The sequence below is a fragment of the Argopecten irradians genome, chromosome 16 (genome assembly GCF_041381155.1).
Source record: "Argopecten irradians isolate NY chromosome 16, Ai_NY, whole genome shotgun sequence".
NCBI classification, from domain to species: Eukaryota; Metazoa; Mollusca; class Bivalvia; order Pectinida; family Pectinidae; genus Argopecten; species Argopecten irradians.
The window spans coordinates 14,055,361-14,081,305 of record NC_091149.1 but is presented as its reverse complement, the minus strand read 5'-3'; the positions used below and the strand labels follow the sequence as shown (position 1 = coordinate 14,081,305).

The following is a 25,945-nucleotide window of genomic DNA, read 5'->3' as shown; positions in this document are numbered from 1 at the left end:
TATATAGAACATTGTACACTAGTATAGCTGTCTGTGTATTCATGTTTCTGATCCAAGTGACCCTATTGTACTGTACATATGTACGATTAAATCCTCGATAATCCAGGGGTTCCGATCACTTACGATTTCTACACCCTGGTCTATTTCATTATCAAACTGGAGGTTGGAGGAAAGCTGGAATACAAGGAGAAACACCCCCCCCCCCCCCCCCACCCCAAATTGGCCAAATTAGTGTGTGAGAGCCGAAGGCGCGAGATATTAGTGTTTTAGGTGTCTGAGGGTGACCCCCGGGAAAAAAATAGTAATTTAGAATTGCTGAGATGAGTTTTACGATGTATTTTAATGATTATAAAGCGTTCTTAACATGGTAATTTTTCGATTTAAAGCTGCTTGCATTTAGAAATGATAATTGTGTCGTCAAAACATTATGCAACCCTACTCGATCTGAATACACCGGCTTCACACCATCGGCACATGGTTGTGTAACATAAAAAATGAATTAATTGTCTCGCTAAGACATAAACAAATTGATCTTTTAAAAGATTTTTTTTTTAATAGTACATAGAATCCTTTGATGGACATCTTAAGTCTAGTTCTGTGTATTAAATTTTGACTAGGCCTATTTAAGGTTTAACATTTTGTGCTTGAATGTTTTAGGAAATGCGCTGCGCAGCGGAAAATTTTCTAGAATGATGTACGAAAAATGTGCAGGAGGACCCTTTTTTCTTTCAAATAAGCATTTTTAGAAAATTTTAGTCGGCGAAAATGGGGGGGGGAGGCAAAATAGACATGTTTGCCCCCCGTCCTGGGGAACGGAGGGGTGGGGCAGTTTTTTCCTGGCACAAATTTCTAAACAATATTTATATACTAGATACTATAATATATAGATTTACCTGTTGGTTAGAAATTTGTACCATGTCCCAGTGATAAAGAGTGAGAAAATAGACCGATGTCCTGATCATGGGCTTTACTAAGGCCTTTGACAAAGTTATTAAAATTCAAAATTGTTGATTGTTAAAGATGCTCCACCGCCGACAGACCATAAATGATATTCATCATTTGAACAACGATTGGTGTTTAATCGTGTATATATATGTCTAATTAACACAAAAAATATCATAAAATAATTTAGTTTGCCTTTGTTGCGTGCGCTGTGATGAGTTTTACGATATATTTTAATGATTTTAAAGCGTTCTTAACATAATACTTTTTTTTTTTATTCAAATTTACCTGCATTAAGAATCGGTAATTGTGAATGCCGTCATATCTATGCAACTCGATCTGAACATACTGGATTCACACCATCGGTACATTGTTGTTTAACACAAAATAATAATGAATTAATTGTTTTGCTAAGTCATATAAACAGATGAATCTTTTAAGAGACATTTTTTTAAAATAGCACGTAGAACCCCCTGATTGACATTTTAAGTCTAGTTCACGAAAATGTGGAGGAGGACCCTTTTTTCTTTCAAATGTGCAATTTTAGAACATTTCAGTCGGCGAAAACAAGAAATGTTTGCACTCGTCCTGGGAAACGGGGAGGCAATTGCCCACCCCCCCCCCTCCCCCTGACCCCTTCCAACCCCGCCCCCACCTCCCACACCCCGCTTCCTACGCCCCTGTATCTACATTGCCAAGTAAAACAGCATAGTTCTATGAAGCTTTATAGTATTTGATGGAAATATGACAAGAAGTGAGAGGTATTTTCACCCGTTAATTATGTATATATTATACATGAATACAGGTGTACATGTACATTATTAAGCAAACATATATGTACATAGTATATGTAAGGTATATTTTTGCTTTGAATACATAAAAGTACACATAAAATTTAGATATATAGTTAGGCTGATTTTTTTTTAAGTAAATCAGATGTTAAAAAAGTTATATAAACTAGTGACATATAGGGGAATGTCCATTAGACGGATAGAGACTATAACTAGGTATATATAGGGAATGTCCATTAGACGGATAGACACTATAACTAAGGATATATAGGGAATTTCCATTAGACGGATATATATTATAGCTAGGGCTATATAAGGAAAGTCCATTAGACGGACAAAGACTATAACTAGAGATATATAGGGAATGCCCATAAGACGGATAGACATTATAACTAAGGATATACCATATATACGGAATGTCAAATATTGATATAATGATAAAAGAAATACACGTACTTATTTAGTCCGCTAAACATGCCTATATTATGAGTTTTTCGTCATTTTTTCCTTATTATAAAGTCTATATATTAGGCCATTTTTTTAAAAGCCTAATAATATTGGCAGGTTTAGCGGAATAGTACATAATATCATGACAAATGAAAATAAAATAATGGTAGAAGCAAGTATAAAACCATATAATATAATGAAAACCCTTCTTTATGGCTACAAAAACCTGTACAGTATAGGATTATTTACACTTAGAAACTCTTCACAAAACTTTTGCATACGTTTCAACGTTTATTAGATTGACACAGTAATCAGGAACCTGTAGTCGATAAATTTGTGTTTTCAGTCGATAGTAGATATGTCCATTAGACAGATGAGATTTCCTTCGATCGGATGTTTGGAATGTTCACGCGTCGCGCATGCACATAGGGGTTGTTTACACTCGCCGAAAGATAATAATATGAAATAGTGACTAGGTCGGTCCTATTTATTTTCAGTTTTTCTCCATTTTGAACAAAATTGTTATACAAACTTTTAAATATTGTTATTAACACAAAGTACACAACTTTTACAATTAATTTTAGTCCTATAATTCTTTTTATCTTTTATTACATGATTTTTAGCGATTTAGTCCCTTTAAATTTTTGTTAATTTTATTATGAGATTTTGTGAAACTCGTCACGAAAAAAATAAAACTCCTTAGACTCGTTTCATAAAATCTCATATGAAATGAACAATTATGTAAGATCCAACTGAACATGTAAATATAATGAAAGATTTCTATTTTTTGCAGTTCTGGAATTTGGACATGTCATTTTTGCAATTTTTATAGCTTTGTCAAAGAAACAAAAAAGTGCAATCTTGAACAAACTTTATATTTACTGAGAATATGTAGACACTCGATCCAGTTGCAGATATAATATAATGAAGCGGTACATTTTGAAAAAAATGCAGAGTTTGTTCAAGGATGCACCTCTCTCTGGTTCACGTACAAGGTTGAACAAATAATACATTTAATTCTAATATAGTTAGATATCAATAACATATTTGTCTGTTTGATTGCACTTTTACAAACATGAGAAGTTATTGTTCAAATAAATGACGTTGATCTTCACCCATTATATTTCTGTAGCCTCGCTTCAGCGGCAGTAATTTCAGTACTTTGATATATACTATCCGAACTTCAATCGGGAACTTTCGGCAGTTTCCGTAGATTAGTACTTTCAATCGGATCCCCTCGGAGAAATTTCCGGTAATCTTCGGAAATATAACACCTCGGGAGTGTCAATCGGATCCCCTCGGAGAAATTTCCGGTAATCTTCGGAAATATCCGACGATTCACGGAAATTACTCCGAGATGTCGCGATTGTAGTACTTTCAATCGCGACATCTCGGAGTAATTTCCGTGAATCTTCGGAAATATATATTTCCGAAGATTACCGGAAATTTCTCCGAGGGGATCCGATTGTAGTACTTTCTGAATTCACTTCCGGTTGGCAATTTTTTGATACAGTCACGTGAGTAGATACTATTTTCTTCTGGTAAGCATAATTTCCCTACAAATAGATAGTGTTTTGTATCACACAGATTATAACCTGTTCTTTACATCCAATTTTAATTCTTAATTATATTTGCATTCGAAAAATCCCATTTATTTTGTTTCAAGCCAGAATCCACGTGTCTTGAACAGAATGTCGCAAGTTTTCTTCGACATCTCCATTGGGGGAAAGCCGGCAGGAAGGCTCGTCATGGAGGTTAGTATGGTTAGAAAAAAAACCCACGTGAAAAGCTATCAAAATATATGACATTAAAAATAGCGTCAGCGACTCAGCATGTCGTAGTACATTGTAACTAGAATCTAGTAGAAGTAGGCTTTAACTGTTTGACAGTTTTTAATTTATGCACATCCCCGCCTGTCCAGGATTGAATATGCAGTCATACGCAAGATCTAATATTCCTATTCAGGCGAATTCCTCTCTCATCACATCTATCAAATGTCCTATATTAGAGTCTTGTGGAAATTTCCAATGAGCAGTTTTTGAGCGATTTGAGTAATAAATAATATAAGATAGTTCTAATGTATTGAAGATAATTACAGTTGGTAGTAGACTAAAGGTTACACATTGTGCACACGGTGTGAACTACGAGTGGACACGGAGTGCACGAGGTTTAGACTACAGGTAGACACGGAGTGCACGAGGTTTAGACTACAGGTAGACACGGAGTGCACAAGATTTAGACTACAGGTAGACACGGAGTGAACTACGTGTGAACACGGTGTCCACTACAGGTGGACATCGTGTCCAGGTAATATGTCCACTACATTCAGACAACAGACAAACTAGATGATGTGTTACAGAGATATGAGAAAATATTTATTTATTCTGCAGTCTATATGGACTTTGACATATAGAAATATTTATTGCGATCAGAAACATACATGTAATATTTATTGCAACATAAAACTGCCCTTAATTACTAGAAACCATTCGCACGGTAATGTTTATTTGAATTGATACATATCATCATTCAATTTAATTTATAAATCAAAACTTTTAGTAGAAGTTATAAAAGCAAATTAACTGCGTACAGGTTGTTACGGTAAACCACGTACTGGTTATGTCTCATCAATGGATCGTTCAAGTCCGCATTTTCCCAGTAAAAACTTGTTTCTTGCTAGTGATATATAGTTTAAACATTGACTTTTTATCTTATAAATCTTACTTTGGATAGTTCGAACCAAGGACGTAGATGAAATTCTTGTAAGAACACATAAAGTGATGAACCTTACGTGAAGTAAGATTTTCAGTGTTCCAAGAGATATTTTGATCAGCATTCTTTTTATAGCAAGGACATATATAATAAACATAAACAGATTAAGTCCTTCATAAAATGTTTAACTTTGTATGCATCGAATATTGTTTTCAAAACGACAAGGTGTGCGAAATAGTTTTAAGCCCTGCCAAATGTGTATACGTGTGCATTTGCTTCATGGAACCTGGTGCATTGCAAAGCATTGGAAATATGAAAAATAGTCCACAGACGTTAAAAGACGACATTAGAAATTGCATTCTATTGTGTCAACCGATTAAGGAACCTGTAAGCACTGGCTTAAGAAAGTAAAATTTAGTATTGGGCATGTGGCTGCTTGCTAGCATCAACACTGATCAAAGGACGGTTAACAAAAATGTAGGTCACATGCCTGATGATAAATTAAACAGAGTCAAAATAAAGTCAACTTCTGTCCATTTAAACTGTAAATACATAGTTGTTGATTAGATTATGAATTTGGCACAATTGTTTTAATTTTAGAAGCTGATAATTTGACAATATCCTTTTACAAACCACGTGAGTTATGTGGTAACAAAATACTTGATTCATACATGTATGTAGTATATATATATATTGTACGCTGAAAATATGCCTGCTCGAAAGGTAGACCCCTAGGCTAGGACTGCAGTTGCCATGGTCACTTGGACTTCACACTGTTCCATTAACCACACGGGTATGATAATTCAAATTACCTAACATTGGTCAGACTGGGGCCTGGGGCCTTCATTGGCCCCCCCCTTCAATATGTTCAGTCAGGTGTATCACAGCTAACAACACCTGTATACGTACCTTATCCCAACCCCAAGAGGTCCATTTATAGCATGCTGTACTTAGGTGGCAGCCCCTCTACATACATATATACATTGTACTCATCGTACAAATACGTACAGTTTTAAAACGATGCTCGTCAATAGGGATATGTATTTCAACTGGTTGTTGCACTTTAATTAATTTGATAATGAAGCTTTATATCAAGGATTTATAAGTGAGATATCATATACGTCCTTGTTTATATATTAAAATAAAAAAAAACAACAATAATCAAAATACGTGTATTATTGGGAAATGCATGGTTGTGACTGACATGCTTGATTAACACGTTGTACAGCTCCCGTCATCTCCACTACACGGCTGCCTGTCATGACAATAATTATAATTGAGGTGTATTCGTCATCACTTACTGTGTTTTCCCAGCTAGTTTTTACCTCATCCCAATTGCAATCTACCCCCCAGAATACGGTGTACGGTGTACCCAGGCTTTCCAGCATGTATGTACATGTATCTATTGTGATTTTAACGAAAAAGAAACTGAATCACATTTTTTATGCGACTGTGCCTTTTACAATGAAGAACGGCAAAGACTTTTTAACAGATCTAATAGTATTAATAATGACTTTTTAAAGTATAGTTCTGATGAAAAGTTTTATTTCTTGATGTCAAACAGTGAAATGCAGTCGATTTTAGCTAGTTCTATATTCAGATTTTTAAAGAAAAGACGTTCAATTTCTTTTTAGTTACATGTACATATTATCAAAGCTATAACGTGTACTACATCGAATGTTTATATTTTTAACAGTGTCTTGTAAGACATTTTAATTCAAATATATTTTATTGTATGTTTGAAAAATGTGTGACACGTACTCTAATAAAATAAATTATTATTATTATACATCTAATAAGAATGGTATTTTATGTGTTTCAAATTCATAAACCTATATGATTTTTAAACGGTAAAGTATATTTGTTTGTCTTAACAAACTTCCATTGTAACAATTTCTAAAAATCACATGTACAAAAATAATACTGCCCCATTCTCATGAAGCCGTGCAAACACAGAAGGCAACGATTCTGCCCTCTGGCTATATCTATCGATGGTCACCGTGAGGTACCTATATAGCTGGATACTGGCTTACCTGTATGTTTGACAAGTTATAATTATTGGACCATGACACAATATACGGTCAAGATAACTTGCGGGGTCGGGCATATTGTGTTTACCGGTAATTAAGACTTATAGGTAGACTAGCCACCAATAAGTGGAGGACGTCACATACTTTGAAGTGGATTTAATTATGCATGGTCTTTTATAGACTTTCAGTTTTTAATAAAGGATACGTAATTAAACTCTTTTTACGTACACTACACTTAGAACTTAAATTAGCAAAGAAAAATAATATATAAGTGTATATATATTTTAATGAAAGACGATCTAGAACAGTATCGCTAGATAACTAATTGATATGCATCAAATCTTATTTATTTAAAAGCAATGTATTACCCGGTATATGATTGTATTACTTACATTGTATAGTTTATTATGAAATAAAAAGTGTCTCAAAAGCACAATAAGACTGGTTTATGCTGCAATTCACAGCTGTTTTTGACTTGTGAAAATGCTTGTATTTCATGTAAATGATATATATATTTAATGCAATCTACCTATAATACATTGACTTTTGAAAACGTAATATATTTTAGATAAGAAATGGAACCTACAGATATAAAATCAAATAGACATATACTTAATGAACATAAATTTATCTTTTTTACTTTTGCAATGAAAAGGTTTTATTAATTAATGTAGCAGAGATGTATTTATATACTGTACACTTCATTGTAGATGTTGTAATTAAAAAAATAAACTCTAAAACATTATAATTATGTATTCTTTTAAATCGAAGAATGTATTCCCCCGATCCCTAGCTATAACACATCAACTTGTCTGTCTAGGTCTGAATGTACCTGGACACCATGTCCACCCGTAGTGGACACCGTGTCCACATGTAGTGCACTCCGTGTCTACCTGTAGTCTAAACCTCGTGCACTCCGTGTCTACCTGTAGTCTAAACCTCGTGCACTCCGTGTGCACTAGGGTGTAACCTTTAGTCTACTACCAACTGTAAGTAAATGCATGTGTTTCTGCCAACGCCCTAAGATTAGAAAATGTTAGTCTATCCTTGGTCACAGATCATAATCAGCAGGTTTCCATTTTCTAGGTCACACTTAAGTACTATCGCTTTAACAAATACTTGGACAATATAGGCTGCATGCATCTTAACAGGGATATCATGAATAATTCATGACTCAAAATGTCTCAAATCCTTCTAATTTGATTGGTTTGCAACACACAGGCAGAGCAAATCAAATGTCATGTCTCAAAACATACTTCGGGTATGCATAATGCATTAAAGTGGTACACTATATGTAAAAGAATGCATGATTTCCTCCTTGATGCATTGTATACTTGCCTTAACTTCAACTCTGTGTGTAACTAATTTAAACTTTGTAAATTAGATTTTTTGTTTTATTATTCTATTGATAGTGAATGATGCAATAGACCTGTTTTGCTTTTTAAAATAGTCGTCTGCTATAGAACTGCCCTGTGTCTCTATTGTGACATAAATTACATACATGTACATGTCATGCTTGATTGGCTCCCCTGCGCATGCGTCAAGCATGTAGTAACTACCTCAGACATAATGTTAGTACCCAGACTTATATTGTATATAGTTTTGTATTTTGTTTCTCTTACATAAGGGTTCTGATAATTATACAGATTTTAGTGGGCAATTTTTTTTAATGTTTTTTATTTATTAGAACAGCAGTGAAATGCAGTCTATAGGTGGCCCCATCAGTAATTACAGGGTTATATACAGTAGGGGACGTTCCATGAGACCCTTAAACAGATAAAATTGTGCTTACCGGGAAAGAAAAGTTCACTCTTAACAATCTCAAAGGGCTCTTAAAAGCAGGGGTGTAAAAATCCACTAGCCCTACGCCCAGGGCTACCACATTTTCAGCTTGGGCTAGTGGAAATTTTAGCCATACTAGCCCGGGGCTAGTGACCTTTTTCAAAGATATTTCAAAATGAAAAACATCAAAATTCAGTCAAAATAACACTTTAAAGCATTGCAATTCTATGTAATATTCGTATCTAACTATAAATCTTAATCTTCGGTTTGATGAATTAGTTTAACGTACTATTAACTGCCAGGGTCATATAAGGACGTGCCAGGTTTGTTGGTGGAGGAAAGTCGGAGTACCCGGAGAAAAACCACCGACCAGCGGTCAGTACCTGGCAACTGCCCCACATGGGATTCGAACTCGTGACCCAGAGGTGGAGGGCATGTGGTAATATGTCGGTACATCTTAACCACTTGGCCACCGCAGCCCCAATCTTAATCTGGCCCCAGAATCATGAAACAATCTAAGACTGAAGTTTAGACTTAGCCAATCAGAAATTACGTAACTTTTTGTGACATCATCTTTGATTGGCTATGTCTAATTAACTAAGACCTTTTCATGATCTTGGGACCTGGAGTCATATTGTCTAATTTATTGACGACTGTAGACAGGTACACTAGACCTCCCGATCATCACAGTGATTACAGTACATCACGTGACAGAATACCGGATTCTAATTGGCTACACACATGGGTACTATTTGCAATAGTGCCCGGTGTCATATCAAAAAAGTATCCCCCATCAAAAAAGTATCCGGATACTTTTTCTGCCCATCAAAAAAGTATCCCCCCTATCAAAAAAGTATCCCCCCATTGTCTGTTTATGCTTTCCAAATAAAGATTGGTAATGTTGAGAAAATGAACAGAAAATCAGCAGTATATGCCTATATAGGTGACAAAGTGACTGTACAGGTAGTAAATTACACCTGGTCTACCTGTATTACATAACAGCACACTGGGGGTCACACCTGACACTGATACAGGTAGAGGGCACCCATAAAAAATACCTGTGTGTATATAGCTACCACATAATCACAACAGTGAGAATAAAAATCAATCCCAAACCAAACTATGAGATAAAATTTGTTTTGAAAATATAATTATTATACATTTTTAGTGTACAGATGTATTATGAAACTTGCATTTTAGGATACACTAATAAAGCGACAGTGTATACAAACTGCATGCACTAGCTATCAAATAAGTATAATATAGTAAGGAAATAATAATGATTATATATAGAGAGAATTGATAATATCTAAAAGCTAATGTAAGAAATTCTTTAATTAATTTTATGTGATCACAAATTAATAAACAATTAAATTAAATGGACAATCAGAAACTTTATTAATATCGTGGTATATTTTGCTGATATATATATGATTCGATCATTAGTAAAGTGGGGCATTATTAACATGCCTGCAGATATAGATGTTATTGCAATTTGGAAACCTAATATTTTCCAATAAATAAATGGTGTATACATGTGATGTATAGATATTTTTTAATGATTAATTAGTTTGTTAAAGTGTCATGCATTGATAGTGAATGGACTTCTGCAGGTAATACGTTTTCATCTAAACTTGCATATAAGATCAAAAACATCGAAACTTCACCGTGCATGAATTCTAAATTATATCTGTAAATTATCACACATGTTTATCTTTCAATTTGAATAATTTTCACAGCATCAAACCTTTCATCCCGCGATGGACTATCTAGCTTTAAGATTTGGGAAGCATTTATAAATAAACATCAATAATTCAATCCTCAATATTTTTTACTGGAATTGTACAAACAGGGGGGATAAATAAGTGTGTTATCTAAGGGGGGGGGGGGATACATATCTGATGACCATGCATTAATAGAAAAATTATCGAGGGGAGATTAATGTAATATCTAGGGGGGATACAAATTTGATGGCTATCGAGAAAATATCTAGATAGAAATTAGTGTAATATCTAGAGAGGATACATATTTGATAGCCATCGAAAAATGTATCTAGGGGGAGATTAGTGTAATATCATAATGGGATAAGTCAAAAGTCAAACAAGACATTTCATTAGCCCACCATCATCAGATGGTGGGCTATTCAAATCGCTTTTCGTCCGTGGTCCGTCGTCCGTCCGTTCCGTCCGTTAACATTTCTTGTTACCGCTATTTCTCGGGAAAGGGCTGAAGGGATCTTTCTCAAATTTCATATGTAGGTTCCCCTAGGGCCGTAGTTGTGCATATTGCATTTAAGGACCGATCCGTTAACAAGATGGCCGCTAGGCCGCCATCTTGGATTTTGATAGTTAAAGTTTGTTACCGCTATTTCTCAGAAAGTACTGAAGGGATCTCTCTCAAATTTCACATTTAGGTTCCCCTAGGGCCTTAGGTGTGCATATTACATTTTAGGACTGATCGGTTAACAAGATGGCCGCCAGGCCGCCATCTTGGATTTTGATAGTTAAAGTTTGTTACCGCTATTTCTCAGAAAGTACTGAAGGGATGTTTCTCAAATGTCATATGTATGTTCCCCTAGGACCCTAGTTGTGCATATTGCATTTTTGGACTGATCGGTCAACAAGATGGCCACCAGGCAGCCATCTTGGATTTTGATAGTTATCGCTATTTGTCTGCAATTACTGAAGGGATATCTCTCATATTTCATGCGTAGTTTCCTCTTTAGTTGTGCATAGTAACTTTGGGACTGATTGGATCTTGGATCTTGGATTTCACCGCTGATTCTCAGAAAGCAATAAAGCGATTTGTCTTAAATGTCATATGTTGTATATTTGAAAAAGTTTGAAGAGCAGGGAAAAGATCCTTCTTTCCATTGTCGGACATAGATCATTCTATGGTGGGCGCCAAGATCCCTCTGGGATCTCTTGTGATAGTTAAAATTTGTTACAGCTATTTCTCAAAAAGTACTGAAGGGATCTTTCTCAAATTTCATATGTAGGTTCCCCTAGGATCCTTGTTGTGCATATTGCATTTTGGGACCGATCGGTCAACAAGATGGCCGACAGGTGGCCATCTTGGATTTTGATAGTTAAAGTTTGTTACCGCTATTACTCAGAAAGTACTGAAGGGATCTTTCTCAAATTTTATATGTAGGTTCCCCTTGTACCTTTTAGGACTGATGCATAATGCCTTTCGGGACTGATCGGTAAACAAGATGGCCAACCGGCCGCCATCTTAGATTTCATTGTTGAAGTTTGTTACCACTATTTCTTAGAAAGTACTATAGCGATCTGTCTCAAATTTTATATGTTGTGTGTTTGAAAAAGTTTGAAAAGCAGGGAAAAGATCCCTCTTTCCATTGTCAGACATAGATCATTCTTTGGTGGGCGCCAAGATCCCTCTGGGATCTCTTGTTTGACAGGGCACCGCCAAGGGAGGTTCCTGACTTATTGCACATATGTACATCACGCAAGTATAAAATAAGGAGTTGCTCCCGTCTCTTGCATTTCAGTGATCCATTTATATTTACCTACTTTCCTAATCGCCCATGTTACTGACTCTTGATCATGAGGTACACCGTTTTCTATCGGAATTAATTCGTTTGTGTTCGCTTCACCCACGTTTTTGACACACCATTTTATTTACATATGCAGTGCATTGTGGCCGGTCACTAAAGTTCAACACTACTACGTTTCAAAAATTCGACCGGGCCGGTTCAAAATACAGAAAGATAGAATATCCATTATAATTATTTTATTTGATACATTTGCACAATAACTGATATATATTACTAGTAAGGTATCTGACACGTCTTAAAAATGTATTTTACTCAAATTTACATGGTTTATTTAGGTTCATGTCCCTTTAAAAGTATTCGAATTCATATAAAAATACTGGTAATATAATTATATAAATTTTCCATTTTTAGCCCACCATCATCAGATATATGGTGGGCTATTCAAATCGCCCTGCGTCCGTGGTCCGTGGTCCGTGGTCCGTCGCCCGCCGTCCGTCGTCTGTCCGTAAACAATGCTTGTTATCACTATTTCTTAAAAACTGCTGCAGGGATTTTGTTCAAACTTCACATGGAGGGTCCCCTTGGTGCATATTTGTGCCATACAGATTTTGAGGCTGATCGGAAAAACAAGATGGCCGCCAGGCAGCCATCTTTGATTTTGGCAGTTGAAGTTTGTTATCGATATTTCTTGAGAACTACTTAAGGGATTTTGTTCAAACTTCACATGGAATTTACCCTTGGTCCCTAGTTGTGCCATACAGATTTTGAGGCTGATTGGAAAAACAAGATGGCCGCCAGGCAGCCATCTTTGATTTTGGCAGTTGAAGTTTGTTATCGATATTTCTAGAGAACTACTGAAGGGATTTTGTTCAAACTTCACATGAAGGTTACCCTTGGTCCCTATTTGTGCCATACAGATTTTGAGGCTGATAGGAAAAACAAGATGGCCGCCAGATGGCCATCTTGGATTTTGATAGTTAAGGTTCGATATCCCCATTCCTCAAAAAGTGCTGAAGGGGTCTTTCTCAAATTTAATATGTAGGTTCCCCTAGGGTTAACAAGATGGCCGCCAGGCAGCCATCTTGGATTTTTTTATTTCAAAGTTTGTTATCACTATTTCTCAGAAAGTACTGAAGGGATCTGTCTCAAAATTCATATGTAGGTTCCCCTAGGGCCCTAGTTGTGCATATTGTGATTTGGGACCGATCGGTCAACAAAATTGCTGCCAGGCAGCCATCTTGGATTTTTATATTCAAAGTTTGTTATCGCTATTTCTCAGAAAGTATTGAATGGATCTTTCTCAAATTTCACATGTAGGTTCCCCTAGGGCCCTAGTTGTGCATATTGTGATTTGGGACCAATTGATCAACAAGATGGCCGCCAAGGAGTCATCTTGGATTTTGATAGTTGAAGTTTGTTACCGCTATTTCTCAAAAGGTACTGAAGCGATCTGTCTCAAATTTTATATGTAGTATGTTTGAAAAAGTTTAAAAAGTAGAGAAAAGATCCATCTTTCCTTTGTCAGATATAGATCATTCTTTGGTGGGCGCCAAGATCCCTCTGGGATATCTTGTTATGTTCAAAGTTTGTTATCGCTTTTTCTCAGAAAGTATTGAATGGATCTTTCTCAAATTTCACATGTAGGTTCCCCTAGGGCCCTGGTTGTGCATATTGTGATGTGGGACCGATTGATCAACAAGATGGCCGCCAAGGAGTCATCTTGGATTTTGATAGTTGAAGTTTGTTACCGCTATTTCTCAAAAGGTACTGAAGCGATCTGTCTCAAATTTTATATGTAGTATGTTTGAAAAAGTTTAAAAAGTAGAGAAAAGATCCATCTTTCCTTTGTCAGATATAGATCATTCTTTGGTGGGCGCCAAGATCCCGCTGGGATCTCTTGGTTTTTTTCCGCTGAGTTAGTAAATATTTAGGTCGGGCTAGTAAAATTTTGGCTCTGGGCTAGCGGTTTGAAATAAATTTTTACACCCCTGAAAAGTTATAACAAACAAGGGAAACAAAATGAAAGTAAAGTTTAATTAATAAGTTGTAATCTTCAAAAAAAAAGTTAACTACCATATTTTCCCTATAAAGGGTGCCTCAATTTTCTAATAAGGGCGTCCCCACATTTTTTGCTCAAATCTTTCACATCAGTCTGATGCTTAACATGTATCTGATCATCTAGACTTGTATAAGAACTAAATCTATTGCATTTGACAACTTAGGATCAGACAATCACGAAAGTTGAAAAAAATGGCTGGACATTCATGGTTCTTAACAGATGTTTTTAATATACTGTGTGCTTTGACGGTCATTGACCAACATCTGATGACTTCAAGAGTATCAGCTAGAATATATTTTCTTTCATACCTGCGGGTGTAATACTGGCTGGTCTAGGGCAATACACTCATGTCGCCTGGGACTGTATTGCATGGCTACCCATGCAATAAAGCCTCGTGACGTCATGCATATGGCGTCAACAAAATTTTTATTTCCTCAGTAAAATTTTAACATTTTTTTTACAAACTTGACTGGTTTTACTATAAATGATGCAAACAATGGAATTTTTGTTGAAAATATCTCGTAATTTTTCATTTATGGAAAATTGACTCTCAGTCGTGGATTTCTTCAAATTTATTTCAAAACGGTGGGATAATATAGTTGTAAAATTGGAATAAAACGTTGAGGTATGAAAGAAAAATACTCTTTCATAAGTGGATATGAAGGATAGGGATATTCTAATCTCGGGATCACAAAATGTTGCAAAACCCTCGGCAAGCCTCGGGTTTTACTACATTTTGTGACCCTCGGGTAGAATATCCTTATTCTTCATATCCACATATGAAAGAGTCTTATAATACCCTGTATTATTCTGGGTTCCACAATGACCTTCGGTAAACCGCTGAGAATATAGTATGGTTTTTGTCTCTCAAAAATCAGTTTTGACTCTTGGGTAAGGTTTGAAGCATATGTTTAAAAAAGATGTTGAAATGGTAATATGATTAAGAAGAATGACAGTAAAACTGTTTCGTATGATTTGGCTTGTAAGACATCTGAGGAATGTTTTATTTGACTTCTAAAACTGTGAATAAAAAATAAAAGTCAAATAAGGATTCACTGGATTTCTATTCCGTCTTTGCATATTAGAGAGTATCTCCCTTGTGGGTATATATGTACGTAGGTATCAATTGTTACGTCATTAAAAATTTTGAGCAATTCACGTCGTTTACTCCAAAAAGTATATTATGCTCGAAAACACATGACGTCACATTCAATACCTACCGGAAAGGACAGATAACTCTGTAATATGCAAATACACCATAGGCCTAGCCCCTGCAGGTCGAGTTAGAGGTTTTACGGTAATATATAGTAATAACTATACGTTATCTAATTTTTGTTGCAGTTGAACACGAATGTTGTCCCAAAAACCTGTGGTAAGTTAATAAAATCATAGTCAATAAAACGAATTACAAAATCTAGGTTTCATTTCATCTTTGTGTATTACAAAGTTAACTCCCTTGTGGATATATAGTCAATAAAACAAATTACATAATCTAGGTTTTATTTCATCTTTGTGTATTACAAAGTTAACTCCCTTGTGGATATATTGTCAATAAAACAAATTACATAATCTAGGTTTTATTTCATCTTTTTGTATTGCAAAGTTAACTCCCTTGTGGATATATTGTCAATAAAACAAATTACATAATCTAGGTTTTATTTCATCTTTGTGTATTACAAAGTTAACTCCCTTGTGGATATATTGTCAATAAAACAAATTACATAATCTAGGTTTTATTTCATCTTTGTGTATTGCAAAGTTAACTCCCTTGTGGATATATATAGTCAATAAAACAAATTACATAATCTAAGTTTTAGATAACTCTTAATTCATATGCAAAACATGATGAATGATGGATTTATCTATTAAAATCACAGACAGAATGTTTATGGATCTTTTTGAAATTTCTCAATATGTAGCCTATAGCTTAACATTAGTTTCTAGTTGTACAAATTGCATTTTTGGGTCAATCCATAAACAACATATTTGGTCTTTATTCTTTAAATACAATTTTATGTCTGTTAGGAATATTAATGACACTTGAGAACAGATACGCCTACAGGTATACATGAACCTGTTACAATTTCTACATCACAATGTAGATTAAAACTGGAAAACAAATTGTTTCAGAGAATTTCCGGGCTCTATGCACTGGTGAGAAGGGTTTTGGGTACAAAGATTCCAAGTTCCATAGAATCATACCTGGGTTCATGTGTCAAGGTGGTGACTTTACCAAAGGCAATGGAACTGGAGGAAAGAGTATCTACGGCAGTAAATTTCCTGATGAAAACTTCATATCGAAGCACACCGAAAAAGGTAAATCCAGTACTACATTAATTAATGATGCTCCATTTCCACTGACGACAGCATAGAAATACATATATGTAGAAGTAATTTCTTTCTCCCCTCTGATGGTTTTTCCAGGGAACAATATAGGCTAGCTTGTACTTAGCCATAGTTTCTCCCCTATGAAATAAATGAGAGGGGTGATCAGCTAACCTATTATTTCCCTTGTAAATCTTTCAGCTAGTTGATTCTTTCCCAGGGGAAAAAGATTTGGCTGTTACACTGGGGTCAACGAAATGATACCAGTGTTTAATAATGTTTATACTTTTGGAAGAAATTAAGAAAAAGACTGTTGTTTAAAGTACATATTATAGATTTCATTTACTTTAACAGTGTAATTATATACAAATGTATAAGAAAATACACAAGTTGTTTTGTATAATGTATTTTTCATTATAAAAAAAGTGCAAGACTTTTAAAGATCATGTTTGTACACACAGTGCTTAATGTCTCCTTCACTTTGTTACTTTCACAGGTGAATTTTGTTTAAAAATAAAAATTAATATTCCACTTGTAACTTGATATGCCTCTTGCCTTAAGGCTTGTTACCAGTGTTCAATCTACAGTGGAACCTCCCGAAACCGATCATGGTCGGTGCACATAATTTCGGCCGGTTTAGAGAGGGTTCGGTTTGGAGAAGTGAATCGAATACCGATCATTACGATCCAAATTTAATCGATCGGAAGTCGTTTATTACACTAGTGTACCGCATGTATGCCTAGTGTTCGTTAAAACCGACCGATATTGATTGTTAATGTGAATGTTATCACAAAAGAGAGAATCATACGTTTAAAAGGAATGAATTACAACAATCTTGATTTTGTTACCGCTTATAAACGTAGTTTGGTTAGTTGCGTGAATGTTCTTGTGGATGTTCTCGTCTGCACTAACCTACATACGGCCGATCGCTTCCGGTTACGTCAAGAATCAAATTATATGGTCTAATTACACGATGATCAGTCGATGCCGGTCATTATATGACATAGTCATTTTCTAAAACAATACGTGGCTTCGGCTTCTTCATACAGATCATTTACGACATATGTAAATAAAAAAAAAACCCGTGTGATTTGAATACAAACTATATCTTTATTACTAGCTCTGCTTGTTTTCATACAGTAAACAAACCGCGTGCACGTGGTAGACTTTCGTTAAATATCTAAACAATAGACATGATTAAATAATTTCACCACTATCTCGGGTATAATTACCATGTACCTAATAGCCTTCACATCTGTATACATGCCCCAGGACATGGCATGCGACAACTATGGTACAGGTACGTGTGTATTTCACGGTCGGTTGATCAGACCTCAATGCAATCTATCGGTGTCGCTCAGGTTAAGGCCGGTTTTCAGAAGTGAATTTTAGTTATATTTGACTATTCCGATCTCAAAATCGGTCCGGTATTCGGAATTGGGAGGTATCGGTTTTGGGAAGTTTTATATACTATTAATAAAGAGGAATTCATTCCGTACATGACATCCATGTTCGGTTTCTAGAGGTGATCGGTTTTGAGAAGGTTCGGTTTCGGGAGGTTCCACTGTACTATTATTTTTCGTGGGTCCTTTTCAATGGTTTTTGTGAAAACAATGGGTCCCACAGTGTTATAGATATCCATTCCCAGAAATTTCATGGGTCCTTTTAAAATTCTGTGAGTCCAGGACTCTGGATGCGCACGTAGATTTATCACTGCCTTGTTGCATATCGCATATAATTAATATTGAACTTGTAAGATAAATTTCATATCACTCGTGTACGGTGCTCTATTTATCACAAACTGGCCCGTCCAGTCATGTCATACGGCTATCATGTCATAATTATCATATTAAGACATATGTAATAATACTATTATGACGTCACATGTCAGGGCTTGAATTTTACATTTTTTGTTACTTGCTAAAAATAGCAAGTGGCCTAAATTTGTACTTGCTAAAAAAATTAACTTGCAATTAAATATCGGAATTCAAATCACAGTTTTGTTAAATATAAAATAATTTGTTTTAGCATAATGATATGAGGTGTATGGGTACATTATGTATATCAACAACATTATTGTAAAAACTGTGTCTTCATATTTTCCATTAGAACAATATTTCACAATCGATATGTCAATTTTACAGTTGTCCATGAAAAAAACTACTTGCTAAAATAAGCAAGTGCATATTTTTTTCACTTGCTTTTCTTGTATATCTTCTTGCAAAAATTAAAAGTAAGTAAAACAGTCTGAAATTTGAGCCCTGCATGTAGATTTCACGTCATAATCTATGATGTCACATGGTTGTCTCAGTAGAGGGAAATGTCACATTCCAGTAGGATTGCTACTGTTTTATATAGAGACGAAATTCGTAGTTTGACTTACATTTCTATTAATAATTAAAATTTATGGGATAAATTAGAATCTTACACTTGTGACTATATGCAAGGACGTACATGAGAAGGATAAGTCACACTGGGTTTTGGGGAAGTCCAAGGCAAGCGCTTTTGTGTTTGTGCGCATGCACTGACCGTGACGTTGGGCGACGACTGATTTCCCTTTGATATCCGCCGGCGCAGCCTTTGATGTAGCTTGCGGGTGCGAGGGTTACCGTCTTATTTTCTGAAGCGGGGCCATCATTTCATGAGCTGTCGATCTTTTTTAATGAAAATTTAAGACATATCCTCTAAATATTCCGTCTTTAAAGCAAGTAATATACGTCGTGAAATTTAATAAACTTTACAATGGTGTTTCGTTTGACTCGATAAGACAAGTATTTGTTGAGAAAAACGGTTTTTATTCCCGGTTCATAGGCGTCTCGCGTGGTGTTTAGTAATGTAAAGAGACAGTCACAAATCCTTCTCACTTATAAATCCTTGCTATATGATAGGCTTGTGGCATATCATATTATTGAAATCATATTGCATAGTAACTCATGTTTTAAATATCCTCTATATCAATGACTATTGATTTTATATTTTTTGTTTTTAAAGGAATCCTGTCAATGGCAAACTCTGGTCCCAATAGCAATGGATCTCAGTTCTTTATTTGCACAGAAAAAACAGCATGGTAAGGAATTTGAAATTCAATATTGACCATGATGTTTCCCTACCTTGAGGGTGAAGTGTAACTAATAGAATATTTCCCTACCATGAGGGTGTCTAATAGAATATTTCCCTACCATGAGGGTGTGTAATAGAATATTTCCCTACCATGAGGGTGTCTAATAGAATGTTTCCCTACCATGAGGGTGTCTTATAGAATATTTCCCTACCATGAGGGTGTCTAATAGAATATTTCCCAACAATGAGGGTGTCTAATAGAATATTTCCCTACCATTTGGGTGTCTAATAGAATATTTCCCTACCATGAGGGTGTCTAATAGAATATTTCCCTACCATGAGGGTGTCTAATAGAATATTTCCCTACTATGAGGGTACAGTATGTCTAATAGAATATTTCCCAACCATGAGGGTGTCTAATAGAATATTTCCCTACCATGAGGGTGTCTTATAGAATATTTCCCTACCATGAGGGTGTCTAATAGAATATTTCCCAACCATGAGGGTGTCTAATAGAATATTTCCCTACCATGAGGCTGTCTAATAGAATATTTCCCTACCATGAGGGTGTCTAATACAATATTTCCCTACCATGAGGCTGTCTAGTAGAATATTTCCCTACCATGAGGATGTCTAATAGAATATTTCCCTACCATAAGGGTGTCTAATAGAATATTTCCCTACCATGAGGCTGTCTAATAGAATATTTCCCTACCATGAGGGTGTCTAATAGAATATTTCCCTACCATGAGGGTGTCTAATAGAATATTTCCCTACCATGAGGGTGTCTAATAGAATATTTCCCTACCATGAGGCTGTCTAATAGAATATTTCCCTACCATGAGGGTGTCTAATAGAATATTTCCCTACCTCTAGGGTACAGTATGTCTAATAGAATATTTCCCTACCATGAGGGTGGTCTAAAAGAATATTTCCCTACCATGAGGGTGTCTAATAGAATATTTCCCTACCATAAGGGTGTCTTATAGAATATTTCCCTACCATCACGGTGTCTTATAGAATATTTCCCTACCATGAGGGTGTCTAATAGAATATTTCCCTACCATGAGGGTGTCTAATAGAATATTTCCCTACCATGAGGGTGTCTAATAGAATATTTCCCTACCATGAGGGTGTCTAATAGAATATTTCCCTACCATGAGGGTGTCTAATAGAATATTTCCCTACCATGAGGGTGTCTAATAGAATATTTCCCTACCATGAGGGTGTCTAATAGAATTATTTCCCTACCATGAGGGTGTCTAATAGAATATTTCCCTACCATGAGGGTGTCTAATAGAATATTTCCCTACCTCTAGGGTACAGTATGTGTAATAGAATATTTCCCTACCATGAGGGTAAGTATGTCTAATAGAATATTTCCCAACCATGAGGGTGTCTAATAGAATATTTCCCTACCATGAGGGTGTCTTATTAGAATATTTCCCTACCATGAGGGTGTCTAATAGAATATTTCCCTACCATGAGGGTGTCTAATAGAATATTTCCCTACCATCACGGTGTCTTATAGAATATTTCCCTACCATGAGGGTGTCTAATAGAATATTTCCCTACCATGAGGGTGTGTAATAGAATATTTCCCTACCATGAGGGTGTGTAATAGAATATTTCCCTACCATGAGGGTGTCTAATAGAATATTTCCCTACAATGAGGGTGTCTAATAGAATATTTCCCTACCTCTAGGGTACAGTGTGTATAATAGAATATTTCCCTACCATGAGGATGTCTAATAGAATATTTCCCTACCATGAGGGTGTCTAATAGAATATTTCCCTACCATGAGGGTGTCTAATAGAATGTTTCCCTACCATGAGGGTGTCTAATAGAATATTTCCCTACCATGAGGGTGTCTAATAGAATATTTCCCTACCATGAGGGTGTCTAATAGAATGTTTCCCTACCATGAGGGTGTCTAATAGAATATTTCCCTACCATGAGGGTGTCTAATAGAATATTTCCCTACCATGAGGGTGTCTAATAGAATATTTCCCTACCATGAGGGTGTATAATAGAATATTTCCCTACCATGAGGGTGTGTAATAGAATATTTCCCTACCATGAGGGTGTGTAATAGAATATTTCCTTACCTCTAGGGTACAGTGTGGCTTATAGAATATTTTCCTACCATGAGGGTGTCTAATAGAATATTTCCCTACCATGAGGGTGTATAATAGAATATTTCCCTACCATGAGGGTGTGTAATAGAATATTTCCCTACCATGAGGGTGTGTAATAGAATATTTCCTTACCTCTAGGGTACAGTGTGGCTTATAGAATATTTCCCTACCATGAGTGTGTCTTATAGAATATTTCCCTACCATGAGGGTGTCTAATAGAATATTTCCCTACCATGAGGGTGTATAATAGAATATTTCCCTACCATGAGGGTGTATAATAGAATATTTCCTTACCTCTAGGGTACAGTGTGTCTAATAGAATATTTCCTTACCATGAGGGTGTCTAATAGAATATTTCCCTACCATGAGGGTGTCTAATAGAATATTTCCCTACCTCTAGGGTACAGTGTGTATAATAGAATATTTCCCTACCATGAGGGTGTCTAATAGAATATTTCCCTACCATGAGGGTGTCTAATAGAATATTTCCCTACCATGAGGGTGTCTAATAGAATATTTCCCTACCATGAGGGTGTCTTATAGAATATTTCCCTACCATGAGGGTGTCTAATAGAATATTTCCCTACCATGAGGATGTCTAATAGAATATTTCCCTACCATGAGGGTGTCTAATAGAATATTTCCCTACCATGAGGGTGTCTTATAGAATATTTCCGTCTACATTTCCTTTAAATCGCTACTAGTCATAGAGTTCTGTATGGAATATAACCAAATTTGGGCAGAAACATCCTTGGGGGAAGGGAAACAGAGTTTGTATAAATTTTGGCTCTGACCCCTGGGGGGCAGGAGGGACGGGGCCCAATAGGGGAGATAGAGGTAAATCCTTTAAATCGCTACTAGTCATAGATTTCTACATTGAATGTAACCAAATTTGGCCAGAAACGTCCTTGAAGGAAGGGGAACAGAGTTTGTATAAATTTCGGCTCTGACCCCTCGGGGACAGGATGGGCCCAATAGGGGAGATAGGGATTTTCCTTTAAATTGCTACTTATCATAGATTTCTGCATGGAATGTAGCCAAATTTGGCCAGAAACATCCTTGGGGGAAGGGAAACAGAGCTTGTATAAATTTTGGCTCTGACCCCTGGGGGGCAGGAGGGACGGGGCCCAATAGGGGAGATAGAGGTAAATCCTTTAAATCGCTACTAGTCAAAGAGTTCTGCATGAAATGTATCCAAATTTGGCCAGAAACATCTTTGGGGGAAGGGGAACTTAGTAATTAATAAGTATAAATTTTTGCCCTGACTCCCCCTGGAGCAGAAAGAATGGGTCCCAATAGGGAAATTTGAGGTAAATCTTTAAATTGCTTTAGAAAAGAAACAATGACCATGTCATCAGAACATTACTTAGCATTACAATTACGAAGTGAGCAATACAGGCCCACTGGGCCTCTTGTTTGATGAACTGTAAGGCTCAAAGAAGTAAAGAATCCAAATGCAGTCACTACAGCTAGGGTACAGTTTTGACAAATATAATATTTCCCTTCCACGAGGTTACATTTTGACCAACAAAATGTTTCCTTACCATGAATGTAGAATTTGAATAATAAAATATTTTCCTACCATGAGGGTACAGTCTGACTAATAGAATAATCAATATAATAATTCCCTATCTTTAGAGTGTGACTAATAGAATATTTCCCAACCTTGGGGTACTTTCTGTAATGATACACAACCATCATACCAATTTTATCAAGGATGTGTTTCTACAGTTTAATCGCTATATAACAGGTTTGAAAATTTGACAGTTTTGGGGTCCAAAAATACATGTGTAGTTCCTTTTTGTGACTAATTGAAAGGCAATACAGTGAATACACAGTGACGTCCAACTTTTGATTCTGACCATTTACACGACTTTAAATAAAAACAAGAAAATAAAAATTTAAGCGTTTTTTTAGAGTTTCATTATCTAGCTTTAAATCATATCATGCATATATTTCCCTTGGTCCCTAGTTGTGTATCATTCATTTCAGTGTAATGGCTGCTCTTTAAAGGAATATGTCATAATGGAAATATTTAATGTATATAAATTACTTACAATGTGACTGCATAACAATTTTATCGTTTGTTGAACCAACAGGTTGGATGGAAAGCATGTAGTGTTTGGAAAAGTTACTCATGGATTAGACGTTCTTGGTAAAATGGAGGAGTGTGGATCAAAATCTGGAAGTGTATCAAAGGAAGTTAAGATTACTAACGCTGGAGAACTTTAGAAATTAACCTACAAAAAATCTGTGTAATCTGTATCAAAACTTTTCAGTCTATCTTTTTGGAAATGTTGGGATATCTTTATACTATTAATCTAATATTTCATGCCATTGAGAATTTCTCAAATTTCTACACACTAGATTACTCCCATATTGGTGATACACATACACATTTTGGTCTGATGGAATGACAATACATGACTGAAGTTGCATAATAAAACCCTGATGCTTAAAGTGTATCTATAAGACACCTTGTAAAAAGACACCTTGCCAATTTTCCATATCATGATTTAATTGAATAAACTGCTGCAGCCTTAGAATCAGCAAGGTTCAAATTGTGTCTTCAGTGGCGAAGGAGTGAAAGAATATAGCAAATTTCATTTATTCTATTATGATCAAATTATATGTAATACACTGTAAATGTGCTGCTATGTAGAATTCAGGAATAAAAGGAAATGCTGCCCATTATCTTGTTCACTCCTGGAAAGTCATAATGAACTGTTCCAGCCCTTGTTTTAGAAGGGTTCATATGTGTCTTGAGGGGTGACAAGAGTTAAAGGTTGTTATATACCTCAAAACAAACTGCCAAAATGCCCTTCCTATAGTCTTCATTGATTTTTAGCAGGTTGAAATAACTTTGATTCTTCTCATTAGGAAATCTTAGCTCAAATTTATTCACTCTTGAAATTTCATAATGAATTGATCTACTGTTTGATTTAGAGTAGTCTGAATATATTGTTGGGGTTGAACAAGTTAAATATTTAATTAGCTAATATAAATTAGGAAATATTAATTGATACAAACATAAAAATAAAACTGATAATGGATTATATAAAATTCTTTTAAAAGGGCTTGTTTTAGTATTATTGTTATTTTTCAGTTCAAAAGTTATAGTTTGATTTTGAAGAGCCTAAATATATTGTCGGGAATGAACAAATTAAATAAATTTTATCTTATTTAAATAAGAAAATTTTGATCGATACCAATGTAAAAATTGAAAATAGGCCATATCAAATACTTATAGAGGACTTGTTTTATTATTATTGTTATTTTTCAGTTCGAAAGTTGTGAGTTGATATGGTTGTATACAGGTTCTTATGATTAAAAACTTAAAATTTTAATCACAATTCTAAATAAAGTGCTATCTGATTAACATACATTAATTTGTTATTCTTTTCATTGTATTATTCTGTATTTATCCCCCGCCCAACGAAGTTGGCGGGGGATATACAAATGGGTTCCGTCCGTCCGTCCGTCCGTCCGTCCGTCCGTCCGTCCGTTCCGTTCCGTCCGTCCGTCCGTCCGTCCGTCCGTCTGTCCATCCGTCCGTACGAATGGTTTCCAGAGCATAACTCTAAAACCAGTAGAGATATTTCCACGAAACTTCATACACACATTGGTCTTATGGTCTAGTAGTGCCTTTTGCTATTTTTAGGTTTTCATTTTTTGCATTTTTTCCGTAACCATGGAAACATTGCTGAAAATGGCAGATTTTTGTGTAAGAATCGTTTCCGGAGCACAACTCTAAAACCAGCAGAGATATTTCCATGAAACTTCATAGACACATTGTTCTTATGGTCTAGTAGTGCCTTTTGCTATTTTTAGGTTTTCATTTTTTGCACTTTTTCCGTAACCATTGAAACATTGCTGAAAATATCATATTTTTGTACCAGGTTCGTTTCCGCAGCATAACTGGAAAACCGGTTGAGATATATGCACGGAACTCCATAGGCACATTAGTCTTATGGTCTAGTAGTGCCTTTTGCTATTTTAAGATTTTCACTTTTTGTACTTTTTTCTGTAACCATGGAAACATTGCTGAAAATGGCAGATTTTTGTGTAAGAATCGTTTCCGGAGCACAACTCTAAAACCAGCAGAGATATTTCCATGAAACTTCATAGACACATTGTTCTT

The 25,945-nt window shown here is 35.6% G+C and overlaps 1 protein-coding gene across 3 annotated transcripts; it reads left to right on the top strand.

Annotated features, from left to right (window-relative positions):
* Nucleotides 1–3,575: 3,575 nt before the first annotated feature.
* Nucleotides 3,576–25,189, top strand: LOC138311170 (peptidyl-prolyl cis-trans isomerase-like). Of its 3 annotated transcripts, none has more exons than XM_069252648.1 (6): nucleotides 3,576–3,697; nucleotides 3,847–3,934; nucleotides 15,622–15,652; nucleotides 16,411–16,596; nucleotides 19,597–19,672; nucleotides 23,904–25,189. In XM_069252648.1, the coding sequence occupies exons 2-6, from the start codon at nucleotides 3,872–3,874 to the stop codon at nucleotides 24,034–24,036; spliced, it is 489 nt and encodes a 162-aa protein (XP_069108749.1). In that variant the 5' UTR covers nucleotides 3,576–3,697; nucleotides 3,847–3,871; the 3' UTR covers nucleotides 24,037–25,189. The 3 variants fall into 3 exon arrangements, with proteins under 3 accessions (XP_069108749.1, XP_069108748.1, XP_069108750.1); XM_069252647.1 differs by having other exon boundaries at nucleotides 3,576–3,721; XM_069252649.1 differs by having other exon boundaries at nucleotides 3,676–3,697; nucleotides 3,851–3,934.
* The last annotated feature ends 756 nt before the right edge of the window (nucleotides 25,190–25,945 follow it).

Coding starts and splice junctions, on each gene's coding strand:
- LOC138311170 (XM_069252648.1), top strand. CDS start 3,872: ATGTCGCAAGTTTTCTTCGACATCTCCATTGGGGGAAAGCCGGCAGGA. Junction 16,597..19,596: donor ATCGAAGCACACCGAAAAAG/GTAAATCCAGTA, acceptor TTGTTTTTAAAG/GAATCCTGTCAATGGCAAAC. Junction 19,673..23,903: donor TGCACAGAAAAAACAGCATG/GTAAGGAATTTG, acceptor TTGAACCAACAG/GTTGGATGGAAAGCATGTAG.